A 24044-nucleotide genomic window follows, 5' to 3' on the forward strand; every position below is an offset into this window, starting at 1 on the left:
ATGATCTGCCCACCTCGGCCTCCCAAAGTGCTGGGATTACAGGCGTGAGCCACTGCACCCAGCCTCCATTCCATGTTTAACTTTTTGTTTTGTGATAATTTTAGACTTAGAAAATAGTTGTAAAAATAGTGGAGTTTCTATATACTCTTAACTCAACTTTGCCTGTTGTTAATATCTAACCTAAACCATAGTATGGCTATCAAAAACAGCAAATTAACCTGGATTCAGTGTTCTTAATTAATCCATATACGTATTTGTACTTCCAAGTCCCCAGTAATGTTCTTTTCTGAAACAGGATCCAGTCTAGGATCCCGCATTGATCTAATGTGCATGCCTCCTTAGTCTCCTTGACCTTGTGACAGTTCCTCAGTCGATTTTTGTCTTTTATGACCTTGACACTTATAAAAAGTTTAAAACAGTTATTTAGACGGTCTCTCACTTTGGGTTTCACTAATGTTTTCTCATGATTAGATTGAGATTACATATTTTGGGCAAAATTACCACAAAAATGATAGTGTGCCTATCTTCAGTGCGTCATATCCGGGGGAATAAGATGTCCATGTGTCTGGTTATTAATGTTAAATTTGGTCCTTTGGTTAAAGTGGGACCTGCTGCTCTTTGTCCATTTGTAAGTAATACATGCCTTTGACCTGTTTCTAAAGATACTAAATACCTGTTTAGCAAAGGTACTAGAACTTTCTTATTCGCCATTTACCCACTAATTTGACGATCTATGACTAATTCCTGTCTATAACAATTATTACTATAATGTTTACTTAAGGAAGATTTTCTGTTTTTCTTGTTCCTTCTATATTTATTAATATGCATTCTACTTTAAAAAAGATCTGTCTCTTCTGTCACCATCCCCTGTTCTTTGTTTACTAATTATGTATTTATATCAGCAGAGGATTTTGGATATTTGTTTTATTATATGAGTATCCAGTATTGTCATTATTTATTTTGTTGCTCAGGTTGCCACAGCTTGGGTCACTGGTCCAAACTACCCAACATTTTGCCCAAGGCAGATTCAATTGGCACCACTGCTGGCTCTGATTCTTCATCCTGTTCAGAATATGCATAGCCAATTCTCCAGCGTGGGTCCGGGTCACCCCCTCCCATCCTGCACCCTGCTGAACCTCACATGTTTTCCTGAGACCCCCGCATGGGGATGGCACTTCCTATCTAGCTGACATAGTTATTATTATCTAGTTTCTTGACTGAGATTTCTTCCCCCAAAACACTTCCAAAAGTTAACTTTGTTTTTCCTTGCACAGTGAAATTTGTTTAACCAAGTTTCAGCCACTGAGAATAATTTTCTGCTTGAAAGCTTTGACAGTTCCAAAATGAATCTTTAGCCGGGTATGAGTTGTATCAGAGACAATGCTGTTGTCACTGCCAGAATAAATTTACCTAGATTTCAGTATCATTCCCTATCCTTGCAACCCTGTTATTCTATAAACATGAGCTGGAGATTGTGTCTCTGTCTTTCCCTCTGTCAGTGCAGCCAGCTTATTAAGGCCCTAGGTGAGCTCCCAGCTTTCATTGTTATCACTGACTAAAACCTTTGCCTGTTGATATTTGCTGAGTGTGGAAGAATTTAAGCTAATGAGGAAGAAGTTCACCAACTTTTACAAGGTCTGAAGACAGTTAGAATATAAACAAGTTTTCCCAAGGAAGGAACAGGATCTGGTTTATTCAGCTAGTCTCAAAAAACCTTTTATAACCTTAGGATAAGAAGAGACAGCCCTGGGGAACCAGAAAGAGGCCATCCCAGTTCTCATTTCGTTTGATCTTAAGCCCACAGTCCTATTTCTCCCATCTTTGCTCGGGCTGCAGACACCAAGGTTATTTATCCATCCTCACGTTCGTCCTGACACAAAGCCGTTCACTTGATTAAGTGTGTGAACTCACGTAGTAAGCTCCTTCTCCCACCTTGACTTCTTCTTTTAAAAGTATTAGTGGTTTTTGTTTGTTTCTTTTTGGCATGTCTCAAAAACCTTAAAGACAGATTTTCAGCCTAGTCTTAGTTTCAGAGGCTTTTCTTTTACATTCAAAAGGTCCTTTGGAAAGTACACGAAGCCTGAAGACAGATGGATTCCCTCCAACTGCATTCATCTTGATGTTGTCCCTGCTGTAGCTTTTGTAGAAACACAGATGGAAGGACAGGTTTTGACCTCAAGAAGCTTGTAGTCTACAGGAAACAGTTGTTTGTTTCCTCTCCCTTCTTTTTAAAAAACTTACACATGCAGATATGTTTCTTATCTTACAAATTAAATAATGAATCCCCCTGTTTGATGTTAGACTTTAATTTTAAGGCATAAGGAAGAGGGAAGGATGTAAAAGGTCTTTCCTTAAGCTTGAACTTCTGCAGTTTGCAGTATAGCAGATGTAATTACCATTTTTTTAAAATCAGCAGTCTTATTTCAAAAAAGGAAATGTGGAATGTGCTTACCTTTGTATGATGAATCATAGATGGACAGTAAAGGGAACCAGATCTCCAGAGTCATCTTCTCTGTAGGCTCTGAGTCCGTGTGCTTGTGGGATCATGGATCAGGGCCACTTCTGTGACATGAAAGGCTTATGATCTGACCCATCGAGCCAGCTACCAAGCACCTGCAGAGAAGCCTGCTCAAGAGGTATGGTCCTGCCGGGCTCGGTGGCTCACGCCTGTAATCCCAACACTTTGGGAAGCCGAGGCAGGTGGATCATGAGGTCAGGAGATTGAGACCATCCTGGCTAACACGGTGAAACACCGTCTCTACTAAAAATACAAAAAAATTAGCCGGGCGTGGCAGCGGGCGCCTGTAGTCCCAGCTACGCAGGAGGCTGAGGCCAGAGAATGGCGTGAACCCGGGAGGCAGAGCTTGCAGTGAGCCAAGATCATGCCACTGTACTCCAGCCTGGGCGACAGAGCAAGACTCCGTCTCAAAAAAAAAAAAAAAAAGAGGTATGGTCCACCTCAACTGTGTGCAGAAGGATGATGGGATGCAAGTCTCCAGTGAAAACAGCTAATCTACATGACAAGTATAGTGGATCTACCCACTGAAGGAGAGTAAGTGTGGCTGCTTGGATTTCTCAGGATGACTGCCATTGGTAATATGGATATAGCACCCCATCCTGTACTGAGAGAGTCCCCAGTTGTATTGATACTTTTTAAAGCTATGGAACATTAACCTCTCTGTTCCCAATTGTTAATGAGCTATTGCAGAGGTGTCTATTTGTTTTACTTTCTTGGATGTTAACATTAGAGTATTCACTACTTGAAGAAAAATGCTCTAAGCAGCAGAAGGTCTAACTGAATGAAGTAGGATACAAGGATTAGGGACAGAAGATTTCACAGAAAACTGTGAAGTCCCACCTAGCCTGCCTTTCAGTGACTCATAAACATGGATATTAAGGCTCCAAGCTCACCTCCACGCCACATTCTCATTCTGTGTTCATCACTTCATCATGATGAATGTCTTTTAGGTCTTACCTCCAGGCTTTGTCTCATGCTATTTACTGGCACTGGAACACTTAACTAGTCTGTTTTTAACAGGCAAGTGTGGTTCAGTTGTGATAAATGCTTAGGAAGGGAAGGCAGTGAGCTCAAAGGACTGAATGCCCAGGTTGGCTACAGGCAGTGCAGTGTTATGGTCAGGGAATGAGACTTAGGTCAGCTCTTAAAGGAAGAGGAAGACTCTGGGACGTCCTTCTGAGTTACTTCTTTATCAGCCAGTCTCCCCTGAATGCAGGGGAGCACAGGGAAAACAGAGAAAGAACAGCACTACACTGGAGAAGCCTCACTTTTATCAGGTGAGAAAACATAAACAGATGATAATAGAGCTCTTCAAAAGCCAGGTGGTACAGCTTCATTTCGCACAAAATTCCACCAGGGGCCTCGGGAGATGTGTTGCAGTTAGGTGAAGAGAGTGGTCAGAGAGAAAGGCTTCTTACTGAAAGTTCCTTTGGTCCAGATAAAGAAAGCCATAAAGGAATAATTACCACTTCTTGAGCACTTGCTCCACACATCAACTCATTTAATCTACCAAAACTCTTTGAGGCGTGTACTGTTATTAATCCCATTTTACAATAAGAGAACTGAGGGCTCAGGAAGTGCGAAAGTTGTGGAGCCAGGAATCAAAGCCCTGTTGTCTGACTCTGTAGCTCACAGGCCTTAGTATTCCTGGTATACTGCTAGCCTGGCCAATGGAGAACGTATTTAAAATAGTAGCTATGGCCAGGTACAGTGGCTCATGCCTGTAATCCCAGCACTTTGGGATGCTGAGGAAGGCAGATCATGAGGTCAGGAGTTTAAGACCAGCCTGGCCAAGATGGTGAAATGCCATCTCTACTAAAAATTAAAATATTAGCCAGGCATGGTGGCGGGTGCCTGTAATCGCAGCTACTCAAGAGGCTGAGGCAGAGAATTGCTTGAACCCGGGAGGCGGAGGTTGCAGTGAGCTGAGATCACGCCACTGCACTCTAGCCTGGGCGACAGAGCGAGACTCCATCCCCCCCGCCCCCCCCAAAAAATAGTAGCTATGATTCCTATGATCAGTATGGATAGGATAGTCAGAGCTACTCTGTGCATCCTGGCAGTTGATATGAAGCCTTCCAGCAGAAGCTGAGGAGACAATCACATGTTTGAGGAACATTCAGTGATGGCCTCACTTCTCTGGGTGAATCCCTGTTAACAGAATCCAAGGCTGTTAATTTGTGTAGCATGTCACAGTATTGATACCTTAAAATTTGAGATAACTGTTTTATCTTTATTTCCCTAAAGATATTTTTATTCATTCATTCACTCAGAAAGTATTTATTGAGTACCTATTGTGTCGCAGGCATTGTTTAAAATGCCAGGGATACAGCAGTTTAAAAAGCAGTGTCTTTCTTTGAGAGACAGGAAGTCTAGTGAAGAGCCAGTATTTTAGGGACAGGTAATGAACAAAGAGATTATGTAATATAATGTTGGAGTTGGGTGGGGTGGGTGGGATGATTTTAGAAAGAAAAATAGACTTGGGGGATAGATAATGAAAGAGGCTGTCATTTCAGACATTTTAATCCTCTGAAAGAATACAAAAGAAAAAAAAAGAAAACAAATCTTTCAGAATTGTTTGAAGTAAGAACAAGACAAGAGGAGGTGATTGGTGTGTTACTGTTTTACGAAAAAGGAGAAAAAGCTTCATGAAATCGCCATTCAGCAAGGACAGAACTGGAGATGGCTTCTCTTTTACAAAGAAATCTCTGTCCCAGGCTTTCAGTCTGTTTGGTGTTCATACAAGTGTTTGTGTGTTGTGTGGAAGGCGGGTGAAGGCGGGTGAAGGCGGTCCTGTTCAGGGCCCCCTTTGGTGAACACAGCAGGCAAAATACTCTCGTCATCCCCAGCCAAACTGGCCTACAAGCACACTGACTTCCACATCCCTAGCATTTAGGCCTTTGAATAGAAGCTGACACGTAGCAGCCAGCTGAACAAGTATTTAATGAGGAGCAACACAACTCCAAGAAGGGCTCCTTAGTGTATTGTCAAGTTGCTGCAGCCTTGTGAGATGGAAAAAAAAAAAAAAAGTGCAGATGAACCAAAAAGAAAGGGAAGGGGGTGGGGGAAGAAAGAGAGAGAAAAAAAGGAGGCGTTGGAGAGAGGGCTGAGGAGAGACCAGGATTGAAACACTTCATTTTCCTGGATTTCAAGGGAGCACAGTCTGGAAAGCAGATATGAAAACTCGGGGGTACTGCTTTGGGGAAAACCATCAACAACTTTGCTGCCCTGTTACATTGGGACTACAGTCAAAACAGCAGCTGTGCACCAGATGCTGACTTTCCAAGGGATACCATTGCTGTCCCAGAGACCTGCCCTCTGAGGGTTGCGGAACTGGGAAGAGACAGGCAAGCGTAGTTTTCTCTTAAGAGCCTTTTGAAACAAATTAAAAGAAGCTGCGAGGGCCGGGCGGTTGTGGGTGGCTTCCATCAGTGAAAAGACTGCAGAGAGAGGTGGCGGGAGGGAGATGGAAGGAAGAGAAAGTCGTTCTCAAGCAGTGAAATAAAGAGGATTTTTAGAAAAGATGCCGTTTGAGGCACTCAGGGAAATTCTGAGGTGTTCAGCCCCGTCTGTCTGGCTTCAGAAACAGTCTGAGGGTGAGACAAAGACTTGGTTTGATGAACTAATTCTGCTGTGTAGGCATATGTCTTGGGTGGAGTGCCTCCGACCCTGGAACAAGAATTTGAGTGCAAGTAGTTTATTTGGGAAGAGATTGCAGGAAATGCCAGTAAGAGAATGAGGAAATGAGTCAGGAAAGGGAAGGAAACCAGTAAAGGATATCTTATCAAGTGAGTTACCACCATGGGTAACTGGAGTATAACTACGGGCAGAACACACACCTCAGTGTCATACCACCTGACTCAAAGGAGGCTGGGTGTTTTATCTTTCCAATTCCCATCAGTTTGCTGGAGGGCTGCTCCAGGCCGAGCTGGGAGGGTTCACTCCCCAGCCCTCCTGCCTGTTCCTCCTGGAGTTGGGCCAGCCTAACCGGAAGAGCCAGTGCAATGGGGTTGGGAGGTGGTGGTGCAGCTGGCCCTGCAGCATCACACTGAATAATTGTAAGGGGCATATGTGACTATTCTTATTTTGTGGATATAGGAAGTGAGGCACAAACTCTTGGCATCTCTTTTCTAAGTCCTCATATCTACTTTTTAAAGGAGTCAGGGCAAAAACAACAAATAATACTTACAATGCATATTGTTAGCTCTTCCACTTTTGAAGTGCTAAACTCAGTCATACTCTCTAAGCCTTCGCTTTTTTTCTTAGAGGCAATTCCAATTTTTTTTAAAAAGGTGGTTCTTGTTATAGGTTAGCCCGGTGTAACATTTTCTCTGGACTCAGCCCACACACTCCTGAACTTGCTTTCTATGCAGTTCTTCACAAGAGAGAGGCCCAAGGTCAAGCATCATTTGATCAAATGTGCAAAGAGGAACTGCATTAATTCTATTGCCAACTATGCCCTGATCTGATGCCTGTAGCTAAAATGAGATTCTCATCCTTACCTCACCTCCACCACCAGTCACATCTACTTCCCTAAACCCAGAAAGGACAAGTGTTTGGGTTTAATGTGGGTAAATAATACCAGCTAAGGAGAGGGCTGCTCTTTGTAATTGTTTTTTTTGCATAGCTGGCTTAGAAATTACAAATAACAACCACCCAGCAGATCCCATAAGGTTCCCCTTCTCAAGGTTGTATGCTGAGGAGGGCCCCATCAAGGCAGGGAGGGACACACTTGTCACATTTGGGAAGGGCATGTTCATACCGGGGACTGCCCCAGCTGTACTTGCTCCGGTTAGGGGAGAAATCTCTGAAATGTTTGGCAGAGATGAGCAAGCATGAAAGCTTCCTAAAAAGGCAAAGGCAAATTTCTTCAGAGTAACAGTAATAAAGTGCACAATTCTAAATGCTCTTCCTGGAATCCAGTGTACTCTTTGGGCCTCAGTTTTCTCAACTGTAAAATGAGGATGTTGGATCCCGTCTCTGAAGACGTTTTCAATATTCTTTGTCTGACTCATTTGAAACCCTTAAAATATGTTTAATAACTTGTGTTCTTTTTTCCTGTGTCAAAATGCATCTCACATTCCTTAAGAAGCATTTAGGGCAATTGTTGCTCCAAATGTGGTCTTTGGAAGGTGCTGGTCCTCAAACTCTCTGTTTCAGATTTGCAATATAAGGACAGAAACCAAGATGTGTTTTGTACCTTTAATAGCAGTTTGATGTTGCCACAACACTCAAGTGGGATTCATTTTTCTTGTAATTCATTTCTACTGTATCTTACCAAAGCCTTTATTCCCAATGAATTGAGGGCAAAACATCTGGGCTTTTATAAAAAATTGATTGAGAAGTGCTCATTTGCAAGTAAGAAGGGAAAAATTTTAATCACTTTTAATCTCACTATTCCACCTAAGCCACTTTTGTGAAAGAAACAGTGGTTAGGAGTTGGGGAGAGATTTGCATTTCTTTATACATATTTGTTTAGTCATTTCATAGTTTTAATCACATGCATTTTCCAAAATAAAAATATTTTAAGCACCATCATGAAAAATAAATAAGATACACAGTTTGGACCCAATGATTTTGCCAAAGTGGATTAAACATCCCAGTCTCCAGCTGCCTGAAACCCTGGGGAAAAAGCTGGAGTGTCAAAGGTCTCAGGCCATCAACTTGTTGCCAATCACCAGCTCTGTCCAGTTCCCCAGGACTGCCTGGGCTCTGTTACATGAGGTCTCATCCTAGGAAGGACCATTGGTACCCACCTGGCTGGCAGAGGGCTTTCTGCTTTCTAACCTCCTCTCACAGGGTTCAGGCTATCTCTGGCCACGCTCTTCCCTTCTTCTGCTGAGTGAAAGCAAATATCTGAGGCATTCTGAGGGACACTTAGAACTGAGGAGCAATTAAGAAATGCCCTCCAGGAGGGACTGGCCTCCATGTTACATGGTCATCCTACAAGTCCTAATGGAGGCCCTGAGAATGGCATTGCCTTAATGGCCATAGTAGGAAAAACGAGCAATGTTGCCTGATCACTGCAATTGAATATCAAAGATGTTAACTGAGAGGCACGTGTATACACACTGCCAAACATTAAACCATCTTCCTACACATTGCAGGGCATGAGAAAAAAAAATGGAGGTTGGGAGTAGGATGTCCAAAATGAGAGAGAAGGGTAAAGAAAGAAGAATTGCAAAAATCCGTAATTAGAAAGAAAAAAGCAAACATGCATTTAGCTGTTTTGGAAAATCTATGTTACATAAATAGGACATTTTTCAAAAGTTAAAGAAAGGTCAGCCTAAATCATGCACACACTGCAGATCCCCATCCGTACTCCTAATCTGAAAAACTAATATTAAAGGATTAGAGTATGACAGTTTGGGTCAAATGATGATCCTCCCTCCCCAGACTTGTCTGTTTTAAGCTTAGGAGGAGGCAGAAGAGTCATAAATTCTCCCAGTGGGGCACAAGGAGCCAGTCCTTTTGCCAGCACCTTTCAGACTACCCGTGACCTCCCTTCCTTGTGAAATTACCCATAAGTCAAAGATGGGAAGCAGGCTTTGTATCCCTTGGGAATATTAGGGACTCTCACAACTTTCCAAGATTTTAGGAAAAGTAGGAAGTAACCTATTTATAAGTCTGTTTGTTTTGGGAAGGGATTATTGCCTTTGTCTTCCTTTCTAAAATAGCATTCATTAATTTTTCTTTAAGTAAAAATATGCCCAATGCCATCTTCTCTCATTCCCCATGGAAACTTGCTTTGATCCACAGAGTACCTATAAAAAAAATTACAATAAATTCTGTAGTGTTTGTGACTAGGAAGATTAGGACTTGAAATGAATTGGCTCTGGGTTTATAGTCTCAAGGACAAAGACTTTGTCTTTGTTCTCAAGGACTATCAGCCATGAGATTGACAGCTGGGGTTTATTCTGATCCCAACATTTTCCTCCTCTGATGTTGGTCATGTCCTCCTCTGTCACTTCTGACCATGAGTATAGGGATTGTTGTTGATAGTCAGAGGAGAAAGAACTCTCTGAAATGCTTGGTAGAAAGGAAAAAGCATGAAAGCTTTCTAGAAAGGCAAAGGAGTTTCATCAGAGTAACAGTAATACAATGTGAGATTCAGAATGTTCTTCCTGGTTTAGTAATTTCACCTTCACAAGAAGGGGCTACATCAAGGCTTCCCCAGGGTAGCTTTGCAGCTACAGTCAGATTGTGCAGATTCACTGAGACAAAGGCCTAGGGAGACAGGAGAAAGCACTTCCTTGGCGGCTGCGTTGGGCCAGCTTTACTAGAAGTGGAGTCTGACACACTTTTGTGCAATGATTTATTGAGGATAAGCTCTCATGAGAAGGAAGTAAGAGAAGCAGGAAGAGGCATGGAAGGAGTTAAGTGAACTTGTATTTCAAGAGAGGTCTAACCTCAGCTTGATCTCACAGGAAGCTCTGGAGAGTGTGAATTGCACCATAGTTACCCACCAAGAGCCAAGAGAATTGGACTGTTACACTTCAACATTAATTTGTCATCGGCTATACGCTGCCTCCGAGAGTAAGGCGGTCATGTCCAAGAATCTCTAGGATAGGCAACTCCCATTGGCCAAGGACAATCCCCCAGAAAAGGGTGAAGGTGTGAGCCCTTATGAGCCAACACCTGTGGCAGCTGTAGGCTGCTGGCCCTAGCTTGGTCAAGGGGACCTTGGCAGGCACCAACTGCAACTGCTACATAAGCCAAAACAATTGAAGATGGAAGGTCTGTGTACTGTACCTTATCTAAGGAACAATTTATATCATATACAAATCCTATCCTTTACTATTATATGGTAGTACATATATCTCAAGGTGTGGTACCAAGGGGGCATCATATTTGATTAGATTGGATTACAAGATAAATCTGAAGAGGAACATGGAGGTAGCTCAGTTCAGTATATTCATTTTATAGAAGAGAAGAAGTACGTGAGAGTAAACACTTACTGGGAACCAGATCTGATTCTCAGTTTTCTCTTTTGCCTGAATTCAACTGAACTCATATTTATTAAATTCTTACTACGTATAAGGCACGATTTTAGGCACTGAGCAGATAAGTGAAACCCACCAAATTCAGCCACTGCCTTGTGCCTTAGGCATTTACAGTCTGGTTGAAGATAGGGAATGAAAGAAAAAAATAAGAGTATAAATACTATGCAAATCACAATTCAGATCTCACCCAAGAGCAATGTGGATTAAATGCTTGGGTCCTTTAAGGCAAAAAGCATGACACACAGGAGGATAGTTTGTGGTTTGTCTTAATGTGATGGGAGGCCTTCATCCCAAATTCCCCTGTATTTAAAACTATAAAAAAGAAAATATCCTGGCAGCTCTACTATTTGGGTGAAGCTGAAAAAGATAAATATTCAAGTAGAGTTCTGGAAAAGGGGAAAAAAGCAAATGAACAAAGAACAAAAACAAGCCATCCCTTTTCAAAATGTCATCTTGCCATGAAAGCTTCTTCAATTCCTTACCTAGAAGTGCAAATGTATTGAAAGTTTTACTCATTAAATAAGATTATTTTGAAGCTAAAGGCCAAAGATCCTACTTACTTTGGAGAACAGTGTTGAATCCAGCCCAATCTCTCCTTTCAGCCCAGGCATGTTTTAGTACTGGGATGTTTTCTATCTTTTTAACTGTCCTGTGCTCTGTTTACACTATATTAATCTGCTCATTTAAATTGGTGTTTTGTTTTAATGTTTGGCCAGAGTTTATGCACTGCCACTTTGGAGAGAATCTAAGATTCATTCATTCATTCATTCATTCACGCACTCAACAAAGCATTTGTTGACAGCCTGTTGGCATGGGAGACCCTTGCAATTGGCACCAAGAATACAAGAATGAGAAAGGGACTCAACTTGCACCCAAATGCTCACAGTCCAGTTAGGTGAGAAAAATAAGCAGCTGAATATATTAAATAAAATATGGTACATGCAAGGATAGAGCCCTGCCCAGGATGTCTAACCAAGATTGACCCTAAGGATGTTCAAGGAAGTTTTTATAAAGAATTTGACCTTAGTTGAAGCCTGAGGCCCTGGTGAAGGGTTACCTCCTCCTTTATCATTTTCTTTATTGAATATACCATCAGAGGAAAATTATCGTTTTAAAATTTTGTTGATGTTGTTAATCTGTCCCCTCTGTCTTCCCACTAAAACAGCATTTCTCAACCTTTTTTAAAATCAGTGATATCGTAAGGAGCCTTTTTAAACAACTTTTTTTGTTTGCTTGTTTTGTTTTTTATTTTGTATAGATAGAGGATCTCGCTATGTTGTCCAGGTTGGTCTCAAACTCCTGGACTCAAGAAATCCTCCTTAAGCCTCCTAAAGTGCTGGGATTACACACATGAGCCACAGCACCTGGCCTGTAGACAACTTTTTTTCTAAACACTACTCTCCATGATGTTTTTCTGTAGCAAAACAGACATAATATAGAATGTACCATCTTAACCATTTTTAAGTGTACAGTTTACTGGCATTAAGTACATTCGCAGTGCTCTACAACCATCACCATTATTCATTTTTCTGTACTGAAATTTGCTCAACTGAAATTCTTTACCCCTTATAGGATAACTTCTCGTACCCTTTCCTCCCAGGTTGCCCCCTGGACAACCACCATTATACTGTCTCTGAATATACCTGTTCAAGGTACTTCATACAAGTGGAATGATACAATATTTGTCCTTTTGTGTCTGGCTTATTTCACTTAGCGTAATGTCTTCAAGATTCATCCATGTTGTAGCATGTGCCAGAGTTTCATTCCTTTTTATGCCTCAATACCTACATGAAATTTAATACCACATTTTAAATCTCTTTGTATACTCTGGGCCTTTGGAGGCTCACAAATCATTGTAATACATAAGATTTTTCCACTTCCCAAGAACCAGTTTCACCCTTTTGCTGCAATATCCCCCTGTAGAAAATGCCTGTGTTAAAACCTAAGCTCCGTGACCCTCTCTATCTTGTTGTCCACTGTGTCCCCCAGCATAACACCTAGCACATTTTAAGTACTCAACAATCATTTATTGAATACTTCTCTAGCCCTTCCCCAACCACTCCTTCCTTCTTATCTTAGCCATTATTATTAAAATTTGCTCTTAGAGTAATTACGTATGTATTTGTTACTTAGTGCTTCATGCTCCCCAGCCAGGCATCTCACCATGCTCATTTCCTTTGGCTGCACATGCCATTCTCAGTGACCCTGTGTTTGCTGGCTTTCTTCACAGAAGTAAAAGATTATGAGCCTCCATTTGGTTCCAAGGTGCGGGAGCACCCCTGTGTCGAAAGCATGAAGGACAACGTGTTGAGAGATCGAGGGCGACCAGAAATTCCCAGCTTCTGGCTCAACCACCAGGTAAGGAGTGAGTGTTTACAAAGGTCGGCAAGATTCAACCAAGTTTCCTCTTAGGTGGCAGAGAATTCTGGAATATTGAGCTTAAATCTGAGGGAAGGTCCCATTGTGTTCTATGGCCCTGTTAAATTTTGTTTATAAAGCAAATTTCAATACAGTGGATAACCCAATTATTATAGGCTCCAACCAGCTGATGTGTACTCTGAGAGCTCACAAATAGCCATTCGGAGGACATTTGTCACATTTTCCAAGCCCCCTTGGTCCTGGGTTAAAACATTTTGTTTGCAGCCTCTGCTACTTACTCCTGGGCCTTCACGTCAGGAGTTTATATTTGATTCCCTCTGGATTCCAAATGTTTTCTTCTGGGAATCTTCAGCTCCATAAGGAAATACTTAGCAGATGCAAAACAAGCAGGGTTTGTCAGGCAGCTGTAGTGAGAAGTGACTGTGGCATGCAGAAGGCTGTGTACAGGTGTTTGCAGGCTGTGCTCACAGACTTGGGAGAGGCCTGAGTGAGCACGCGTGGGAAAGAGGAGACCGACTCCTCACTCTGGAATTAAGGAAAGCAAAGAAGAGGAGAATGCCCCGGAAGGAACGAGAAATCTGTCTGTTGGGAACATCCTAATGGCCTCTTATTTTTCCTTGTTAAGAAATGCTAGCTAAGGCTGTCCATAGCAGGGCAGTCATTCTGGACTCATAAAGAGGCTGATCCAAATTGTTTGTTTGGGGGCACTTTGATGAGGGCAATGGTCAGAGAAAAAAGAAAACGATAGGTTGTGAGTGAGTCAGAACCAGCTATATGTCTGACACACCCAGGAAGGAGCCCTTAGTGAAGAATGAGAGAGAACAGTGTGGCCCTATCTCACTGAGAAAACTGTTCTTTCTACTGACTAAAACCTTTTATTGCCTCTTTTGGATGAATTCCCTCAACCATGAAGGCCGAGGCTAAGTTGTTGGTTTCCCTAAGGGCAAGGCAAATTCAGATAAGAAACAGAAACAACAAATCAGGCACAATCGGGAAGACAAATGGAGCAGGAAGCCTGGTCTGTGCCAGTCCTGGCCCAGAGCCACTTCAGCAGACAGACCTTAATAAAGTCCGAGGAGGGGGCGGGGGGGAACCAGGCTGTGGTGGGTCACAGGCTTCTCTGGAGTTTTGAGCAAATCCTCTTTGACACTAAAACTGTAAGAATATTTTGCATAAATTCTGAAATCAGAATGTGCTGGAGTGTTATGTTTCTTTCAAACTCTGTTGCCTCCTCTGCTGTATAGTTCTCGTAATGAAGCCATTATTCATGATGATAAAATTCTGAAAAGAATTTGCATAATACATTTTTTCTCATAATGAGATTTGTTGCCCTATTGATTTCAAGTTAATGCTTAATATTTAATTTAATTTACTGCCTGTAATTACAGTGCCAGAATAAAATAAATGTTACTTGTGTACCAACAATAGCACTCTACTCTTAACAGGGCCATCTGTCAATACTGTCAATTAGGTGAATTATGCAATTAATTTAACATCATGAACTCATCGGGTGGGGAGGGAGAGATAGGCTCCTAGGTGTGTTTGGAAAGTTGTTGGTATTAGAAAACAAGTAGAAAAAGTGCCAGCTCTCCCAGGTAGTTTTGAGATTTATCCATCCCACTCCCAGCCACCTGTGTGAGGGATCCCATTAGCAATGTTGATCTTACAATTGGGAGGAGCACACTCTATTTCCACCTATCAGACCATTTACTTAACTCCTGCCTGCTTTATTTCCAAAAAGGATTTGAAATGATAACAAAAATATTTGCAATGCAAAATAAAAATTAAGCCAGTGAGAGAAAACTCTTGCCACCTTCCTGGGCAGGATCTCCTGGATGGTCTCCTTGGATGGGAGCTGGATTCGGTTAGGGTGAACCCTAGGAAATGGCATAGAGTTAAGCATGCCTGACCCACATAGGCAGCTGTTTCACAGGGTTCAACCCAACGTTGTTGGAGAGGAATGGAGCATCCCAGAGGTCATCCTTGGCAGCTCGTAGAAGCTGCTACTGAATCACTCTACAAAATGTGTGGCCTATAGAAAATGAAACCATGCTAATGCCTGCATACAATTCTGACGGGGGTAATCAGCCCTGTTAAAATAGAACAGTGTATATGACCCAACTATATGACACTCTGGAAAAGGCAAAAACTACAGAGACAGTACAAAATCAGTGGCTGCCAGAAATTTAGGGGAATGGAGGGAGGGATGAATAAGTGGAATGCAGGGAATTTGAGGGGCAGAGAAACTATTCCGCATGATACTATAATGGTAGATACACGTCATTATACATTTGTCAAAACCCCTGGAATATACAACACCAAGAGTGAACCCTAATGTAAACTATGAATTTGATTGATAATGATATGTCAGTGTTAGTTCATCAGTTATAACAAATGTACCACATAGATGCATGCATGATGTCAAGGTGGAGAAGGCTGTGCCTATATGGGGAAGGGGTTTTGTGAAAACTCTCTGTACTTTCCACTCAATTTTGCTGTGCAGCAAGAACTTCTCTAAATAGAAAGGTGTTAAAATGATATTAAGGGCCACTACGTGGGGAATTTTCAGGTGTTGGGAGTGTTAGTGTACCCCAGAAGCCCAGCAGAGGATCATTGTGCTGTCAGGACCTATTGTGATCAGATAGCACCAGAGCCAAAAAGTATGGTAGGTTTTGAGCACAGCTGCCACCAGCACAAACCCCCCACCACCCTTTCCACATGGAACTGGCTGGCCTGCAGCAGCAGGCACTCAGTCAGCACATGTTAAATGCACAGGCACTTTTGGACCCTGCTTGCACTCACTATAGCAACAAGGTCAGCAGGCCACCTTGCCTTCCGCGGAGCCCACCAACTCATGGTGCCCTTTGGATCTCTTTCCTGCTACAGGGCATCCAGATGGTGTGTGAGACGTTGACTGAGTGCTGGGACCACGACCCAGAGGCCCGTCTCACAGCCCAGTGTGTGGCAGAACGCTTCAGTGAGCTGGAGCATCTGGACAGGCTCTCGGGGAGGAGCTGCTCGGAGGAGAAGATTCCTGAAGATGGCTCCCTAAACACTACCAAATAGCTCTTCTGGGGCAGGCTGGGCCATGTCCAAAGAGGCTGCCCCTCTCACCAAAGAACAGAGGCAGCAGGAAGCTGCCCCTGAACTGATGCTTCCTGGAAAACCAAGGGGGTCACTCCCCTCCCTGTAAGCTGTGGGGATAAGCAGAAACAACAGCAGCAGGGAGTGGGTGACATAGAGCATTCTATGCCTTTGACATTGTCATAGGATAAGCTGTGTTAGCACTTCCTCAGGAAATGAGATTGATTTTTACAATAGCCAATAACATTTGCACTTTATTAATGCCTGTATATAAATATGAATAGCTATGTTTTATATATATATATCTATATATGTCTATATCTCTATATATATAGCCATACCTTGAAAAGAGACAAGGAAAAACATCAAATATTCCCAGGAAATTGGTTTTATTGGAGAACTCCAGAACCAAGCAGAGAAGGAAGGGACCCATGACAGCATTAGCATTTGACAATCACACATGCAGTGGTTCTCTGACTGTAAAACAGTGAACTTTGCATGAGGAAAGAGGCTCCATGTCTCACAGCCAGCTATGACCACATTGCACTTGCTTTTGCAAAATAATCATTCCCTGCCTAGCACTTCTCTTCTGGCCATGGAACTAAGTACAGTGGCACTGTTTGGGGACCAGTGTTCCTGGGGTTCCTGTGTGCCCTTATTTCTCCTGGACTTTTCATTTAAGCTCCAAGCCCCAAATCTGGGGGGCTAGTTTAGAAACTCTCCCTCAACCTAGTTTAGAAACTCTACCCCATCTTTAATACCTTGAATGTTTTGAACCCCACTTTTTACCTTCATGGGTTGCAGAAAAATCAGAACAGATGTCCCCATCCATGCGATTGCCCCACCACCTACTAATGAAAAATTGTTCTTTTTTTCATCTTTCCCCTGCACTTATGTTACTATTCTCTGCTCCCAGCCTTCATCCTTTTCTAAAAAGGAGCAAATTCTCACTCTAGGCTTTATCGTGTTTACTTTTTCATTACACTTGACTTGATTTTCTAGTTTTCTATACAAACACCAATGGGTTCCATCTTTCTGGGCTCCTGATTGCTCAAGCACAGTTTGGCCTGATGAAGAGGATTTCAACTACACAATACTATCATTGTCAGGACTATGACCTCAGGCACTCCAAACATATGTTTTGTTTGGTCAGCACAGCGTTTCAGAAAGTGAAGCCACTTTATAAATAGTTGGAGATTTTGCAGGAAAATCTGGATCCCCAGGTAAGGATAGCAGATGGTTTTCAGTTATCTCCAGTCCACGTTCACAAAACGTGAAGGTGTGGAGACACTTACAAAGCTGCCTCACTTCTCACTGTAAACATTAGCTCTTTCCACTGCCTACCTGGACCCCAGTCTAGGAATTAAATCTGCACCTAACCAAGGTCCCTTGTAAGAAATGTCCATTCAAGCAGTCATTCTCTGGGTATATAATATGATTTTGACTACCTTATCTGGTGTTAAGATTTGAAGCTGGCCTTTTATTGGACTAAAGGGGAACTCCTTTAAGGGTCTCAGTTAGCCCAAGTTTCTTTTGCTTATATGTTAATAGTTTTACCCTCTGCATTGGAGAGAGGAGTGCTTTACTCCAAGAAGCTTTCCTCATGGTTACCGTTCTCTCCATCATGCCAGCCTTCTCAACCTTTGCAGAAATTACTAGAGAGGATTTGAATGTGGGACACAAAGGTCCCATTTGCAGTTAGAAAATTTGTGTCCACAAGGACAAGAACAAAGTATGAGCTTTAAAACTCCATAGGAAACTTGTTAATCAACAAAGAAGTGTTAATGCTGCAAGTAATCTCTTTTTTAAAACTTTTTGAAGCTACTTATTTTCAGCCAAATAGGAATATTAGAGAGGGACTGGTAGTGAGAATATCAGCTCTGTTTGGATGGTGGAAGGTCTCATTTTATTGAGATTTTTAAGATACATGCAAAGGTTTGGAAATAGAACCTCTAGGCACCCTCCTCAGTGTGGGTGGGCTGAGAGTTAAAGACAGTGTGGCTGCAGTAGCGTAGAGGCGCCTAGAAATTCCACTTGCACCGTAGGGCATGCTGATACCATCCCAATAGCTGTTGCCCATTGACCTCTAGTGGTGAGTTTCTAGAATACTGGTCCATTCATGAGATATTCAAGATTCAAGAGTATTCTCACTTCTGGGTTATCAGCATAAACTGGAATGTAGTGTCAGAGGATACTGTGGCTTGTTTTGTTTATGTTTTTTTTTTCTTATTCAAGAAAAAAGACCAAGGAATAACATTCTGTAGTTCCTAAAAATACTGACTTTTTTCACTACTATACATAAAGGGAAAGTTTTATTCTTTTATGGAACACTTCAGCTGTACTCATGTATTAAAATAGGAATGTGAATGCTATATACTCTTTTTATATCAGAAGTCTCAAGCACTTATTTTCATTCTATGCATTGTTTGTCTTTTACATAAATAAAATGTTTATTAGATTGAATAAAGCAAAATACTCAGGTGAGCATCCTGCCTCCTGTTCCCATTCCTAGTAGCTAAATCCATTTGCCTCATTTGGTTATTTTGCAATTTATGCAGAAAACGTCACCAAGTAAATAATCTCCAACTTTTTCGTACTGTCTTCCTCAACTGACAGTCTCACAGTCCTTAAAAAAAAAAAAAAAAAAAAAAAGTCACAAGCTCAGTAACATGAGATGAAGCAGATGCTGCTCATGGCCTGCCTGCCATGCTGCCGTCCTGGCATGATGTCCCTCTGAATGCCCAGACGACCTCTTCCCACAGTCTCAGGAGCTGCCTCTATCCACATGGCTGTTTCTTGCAGGGATTTTCACAGCCAATGTTTCTACCGCTTCTTCTGTTTTCTCTATTCCTCATACTAGCAAGCTGTTGGCTCTCTTCTTGACTCTTGTCGTATTCCATGCTTCCCTTTTCTACCCAGATACCACATCCATTTGGTGCTTTTAATTGATTTACGTGAATGGTGAGATGAATATGCCTTAGGAAATTGTCTCCTGGTCATTTCTTGTGACAGAGTGCATGAGATTTTCTGCCTGCACTTCATGCTACCTGTTTTGGAATCTGAGAGATTCTGTAGCTTCTTCTTAGTTATCGACTGGGTTCTAAATAGTTAATGTCATAGTGCCTGCACCAGGGTATTTCAACCTTAGCACTGCTGACTTATTTTTGCATTGGATAATTGTGTGTTGGGAGGGAGGGAAGCCGTCCTGTGCACTGTGGGATGTCTAGCAGTATCCCTCGCCTCCACCCACTAGATGCCAGTAGCACCCACCCCACAGCTGTGACAACCAAAAATTTCTCCAGACATTGCCAAACGTCCCCTGAAAGACAAAGTCCCTCTCAGTGGAGAATCACTGAGCTAGATGATGTGGTCCTACTGTGGGCCTTAGTTATAGTCTTGTCTTTATTAGTAGCAATTTTAGTGGTTACTAATTGTAGAGGTTACCTGCTCCTCCATTTGCCAGCTTTGTGATCTGGGCAAATTACTTAACCTCTCCGTGCCTCAGTTTCATCATGTGTAAAATGAGATTTTACAAGCCTCATCCTATACAAGATAAAATTGTGGTAAGAAGACACATGAGGCTTTTGAAGATGGGTCTTGAACTTTTTGGAAAGCCTTCACTACATGCTGGCCAATGTTAAGTTGGTTTAGTATGCCAAGGCCTGCTTAGGCCAAGAAGCAGATTTTTAGGTACAAACCTAGAGAGCATTTACAACAGAGGAAAATGGGTACAGTCCCCAGGTCTGCAGGACAGGAAACGTGGGTCCTGTGTGAACACATAATCGGGGGAGAGCGCTCATTCACTGAGTACTCGCTATGTCATCAGATTGAATCCTCCACTAGCTCGGTGAGGTACATACTATGCCCATTTAACAGATGAGGAAACAGATGGTCAGAGAGCTCAGATAAGAAGCCCAGGGTCTCACCATGTAGAATCTGGATGCAGGGCCAAGTTGTCTTGGAACTGGAATTTGGAACACCTGACATGCTTGGTTCTTTATTTCCTGCTGTTTCCTGAGGGAACTGACCTGCCCAAGCAGGACCAAAAGGCTACCCCATGAAGAAAAGCTCTGCTACTGGATCATTGTTCTCATCTCTCTCTGGGTCTCTGCTCAGTGGAGGCAGAAAAGATGCTTTTCCATTTCTATTGCCTGACTTCCTCTCCATTCACATGGTAAGTGTTGTCTACATGCTTGCTGAGAGAACAACTGGAAGATGAGTGAATGTGTGTAGACTGTGTTTCCTAATGTGTGAAATGTGTACTGGTATCTGAGATGATTTAAGATTGTGCCACCTTTATAAAAATAGATCCACCTTTATTTTAGTGGATCATTAACATACATTAGAAAAAAATCATTAACACAGCCTGGGCTTTCACAAATAATATTGCTTGAAATATGGCTGAGTTTAAAAACTTGAATTGATTATTAAAATACATTAAGTAGACGATACTCATGCATGACAACTACAGGAGGTGTTAATAGGAATAATTGAAGTTAGGGAGCTCTACCCAAGGAGGCAAATTCATATTAATTCCTAACATTTATTGAGTACTTGATAAGCGCCAAACACTATTCTCTGTTTTACCTTATCTGCTTAAATCCTCTCAACAACCCTGCGAAGTATCTTACCTCCATCTTATAGAGGAGGAAACTGAGGCAGAGAGCAAGGTCTAGCTAAGGGTCGCAATCATTAGCATGAGAATTTGAACTGAAGCGGTTGGACTCCAGGGATCAAATCCCCACCTTGAACACAAGATAAAGCTGGAGTTAGGGGGTAACAACGTGGAGCCTCTGGAGAGCTCAAGGGTTTGATTCAACAGTCCAAAATAAGGAGGAGACAGATGCAGTTAGCACTGGAGAGGAGGGAGTTACCCATGAGGGAACCCAGGGAGGAAAAGTTATTCCTCAAATGCACATGGGCTCCGGGCTGCAGCCCAAGAGCTTCAGCCAAAACAGAAGCCAAGGTCTTCTAACCCCTCTCCCTTCTTCCACGCTTTGTTTTGCTGGGGTTATTTTAGTTCTTGCTACTGCAAGGTCAGGAACATTCCCAACTGGCAATTGGTCTCCAAGTGCCCTCAGCATGGACTCAGTCCCTTGCACCAGTCAGCATCCTTTGAATGCAGTCTATATTTGTGCCCAGGAGTTTCTATTTGTGGTGGCTGTTTTTGTTTTAAGCTCTCTATGCAAATGACACACTAGTGGTCTGGTCCTAAGGGAAATTCTGTCTTCAGGTGACAGAGAACTTTTCATTTAAACAAGTGTATCTATCCTTTTTCACTAAAGCCACTACAGTCGGCATCTGCTCATTTTGTTCATTTTCCTCCTGAAATAGGTTAGCTAATCATTGCTTATCACATTTCCAACTAGTTTCTTTTTTTTTTACTTGAATAACTATAGCTCCACGCTCTATGGGTTTGGGGCCATGCCTTTCAGGCCTACTTTGCAAACTGTGCTGATAAAAGACGAGACTGTGAACTTGCCCACATTACATGGGCTGCCAATCAGCCTCACATGGTGTAATTTAATTCTGATATGCCTCCTGATCTTTGGTGCATTTAAAAATAACTTGTTAATAGTCTTCCTATTCTAATTAAGCTAAAATTGCACACACTGTGAAATGCTTGCTCTCTTGCTCTCTCATGCTCTCTCTACACACACACACACAATTGATCCTTAAAAATCATTTCTGTAAACAGCCTGTGTAGCACAGTGCTTCTGAAATTCTCCTCTGTCTTCCCCTGACCTATGCCCACAATGATAGACAATAGAATAAAATAACTGTGGCCCTGGTACCCTAGGTCCATTAAAATATTCATAATAAATTGTCTAAACATTGATAACAAAGTGGTTAAAATTGGAACCTCTAGAGCCAAATCTCCTGGGTTCAAATCCCAGCTCTGCCACTAACTGTAACTTTGTGTAAGTCTTTTAGCTGTTTTTATTTCCTGGTTTCTTAATGTGTAGAATGAGGATAATGATAAGATCTACTTGGGAAAGTTGTAAGAGTTAAATGAAATACTGGTTTTTTAAATGGTTAGAACAGAGACTGATGCACATAAGTATTCATTATTATAATTCAGTTTTTGCATTCTTTAAAATGAAGCTGTGTTGTTGCAGTATTTTAAGGATATATTGTTCCCCAAATTTTTGGGTAAAATTGACTGTTAAGGAAGATGAGTCATGTTTAAACTGTAATTGTGAGCAGACCACCCTTTTTCCTTGAAGGGCTTTCTCAACCAGGTGAATGGCATGGCTGTGGTGGGAAATACAGGGCCCTGTGAGACAGGAAATCTAGGGGGTTGTCTAGCTCCATTACCATCCTCTTCTTTTATGGATTCAGTGTCTTGTTCTTTGTTCCATGTGAGAATCATCCCTGCCCTGCCTACATTAGAAAGCTGGAGAAAAATGAAATAAGTAAAAACACATGGAAAACGTACTAAAATATTAATGCAAGGATGCAAGGTATAATCTTTGCTGGAACATTAGTTCCTCATTTATTAGTAACATTACAGGCATTTGAAAATATGTACTTTATGTGGGACCTATATTTTAAATATATGCTAATCATCCTAGAAGCCCTACAAGGTAGGTGTTACTTTTTTCCATTTTACCGTTAAGGAAATTATCCAGGTTTATACAACTTGAACCCAGGTCTCTGTCAGTAAAAAACTGTCTACTCTTCCAAACCATTTTATCTATCCATATTTATTTCCTCCATCAAACATTAGTTGAATGCAATGTGGTGTATCACCCAAGGTCGGCTGGCATCTTGAAAACAATAACTATGTGTTACTCAGCATCTTAGCACCTAGCAAAGAGTGGAGAATATAACAGTCTTTCAATTAAGTTTTGTCGAAGAAAGAAATGAAGGCTCTTGGTCTTTAGAAATTCACAAATCAGCTGAGGAGACAGACATACTAACCAACAGCATATGATCAGCATGTTCTAATTGGTAATGTCTCTGGAATAAAACAGCTGGCAGCAAAAAATGTCTGACTTTTGCAGAGAAACTCCTAATATGAGTTTGACTGCTGTCCCATATCTACCTATGTGGTCGTAGTGCTGTAGTCACTGTTGTTACCCTAAGAGGACAGCCTTGTTCCTCCAGGTCTCTTACAACTCTCTTTTAAGGAGCTTGTATTAGATCCCTAGAGCTGCTGTAATGCGTTGCCCGAATCTTGTGACTTAAACCAACAGAAATTTATTATCTCATAGTTCTGGAGGCTAGAAGCCTGAAATGAAGGTGTCTGCAGGCTTCACTCTCTCTGAAATTTTTATGAGAACATTTTTCATGTGATTTAGAGCCCACCTGGGTAATCCAGGATGATATCATCTCAAGATTCCTAACTTAATTACACCTGTAAAATCCATTTTTCCAAATAAGGTCATATTCACAAGTTCTGAAGACTAAGGCATGGACAGATCTCATTGGAAACCATCATTCGACCCACTGCAAAGCTTTAGCCAATTCCCAGCTATGAATTCTTCCAAGATGAAAGGATACCAAGCTCAAGACTCTCCCTTGTTCATTTGAGGCCTTCCCAAAGATGACTGACATTTTCACAAATTTTATTTGGTTTCATTTCCTATCTTAATGAAAACAATGATAATTTCCTATCTTAATGAAAAAAATGATAATGTTTGTACTGTATGATAATTAAAACATCCTGTAAAGATTACTCTTTATCTGAATGTTTGCACATACTTTTTGAACATCTATCATTTTTCCAGCGGTTATGATTTTTTCTTCCCAGGAATATGGGAATGAAGTGAAATTGACAACTTTTCCCCCACCCATTGTATCCTCTTTTAATGCCACCCCCTGTGTTTAACAGCCCCTGACACAACGTAGGAGCAATCCATGGTACTCAAAGAATATTATGGAATTTAACAACAAGTATATATATTTGTCTTGATCCAGTGTCTTATCTGATTACCTTGGGCCACAGGAATACCCTAGGTGAGAAGGGAAAGTTGGGTTCTAGCCCAAGTCCTGTTACTAAGTCTCTTAGCTCCATGACCCTTGGATATTCTAGTTATTATTACTACAAAACTTAG

At 41.7% G+C, this 24044-nt stretch overlaps 1 protein-coding gene across 2 annotated transcripts in view; it reads left to right on the forward strand.

Moving 5' to 3' along the window:
• Positions 1–18504, forward strand: part of TGFBR2 (transforming growth factor beta receptor 2) — an 87705-nt gene extending 69201 nt beyond the window's left edge. For both annotated transcript variants that reach the window (XM_003826141.6, XM_034956015.4), the window contains 2 exons: positions 12752–12879; positions 15787–18504. In XM_003826141.6, the coding sequence (XP_003826189.2) occupies positions 12752–12879; positions 15787–15966 (308 nt within the window). In that variant the 3' untranslated portion in view covers positions 15967–18504. The remainder of the gene's footprint in view (positions 1–12751; positions 12880–15786) is intronic.
• Positions 18505–24044: the final 5540 nt, after the last annotated feature.

This window comes from Pan paniscus, chromosome 2, assembly GCF_029289425.2.
Source record: "Pan paniscus chromosome 2, NHGRI_mPanPan1-v2.0_pri, whole genome shotgun sequence".
In the NCBI taxonomy this organism is placed as follows: domain Eukaryota; kingdom Metazoa; phylum Chordata; class Mammalia; order Primates; family Hominidae; genus Pan; species Pan paniscus.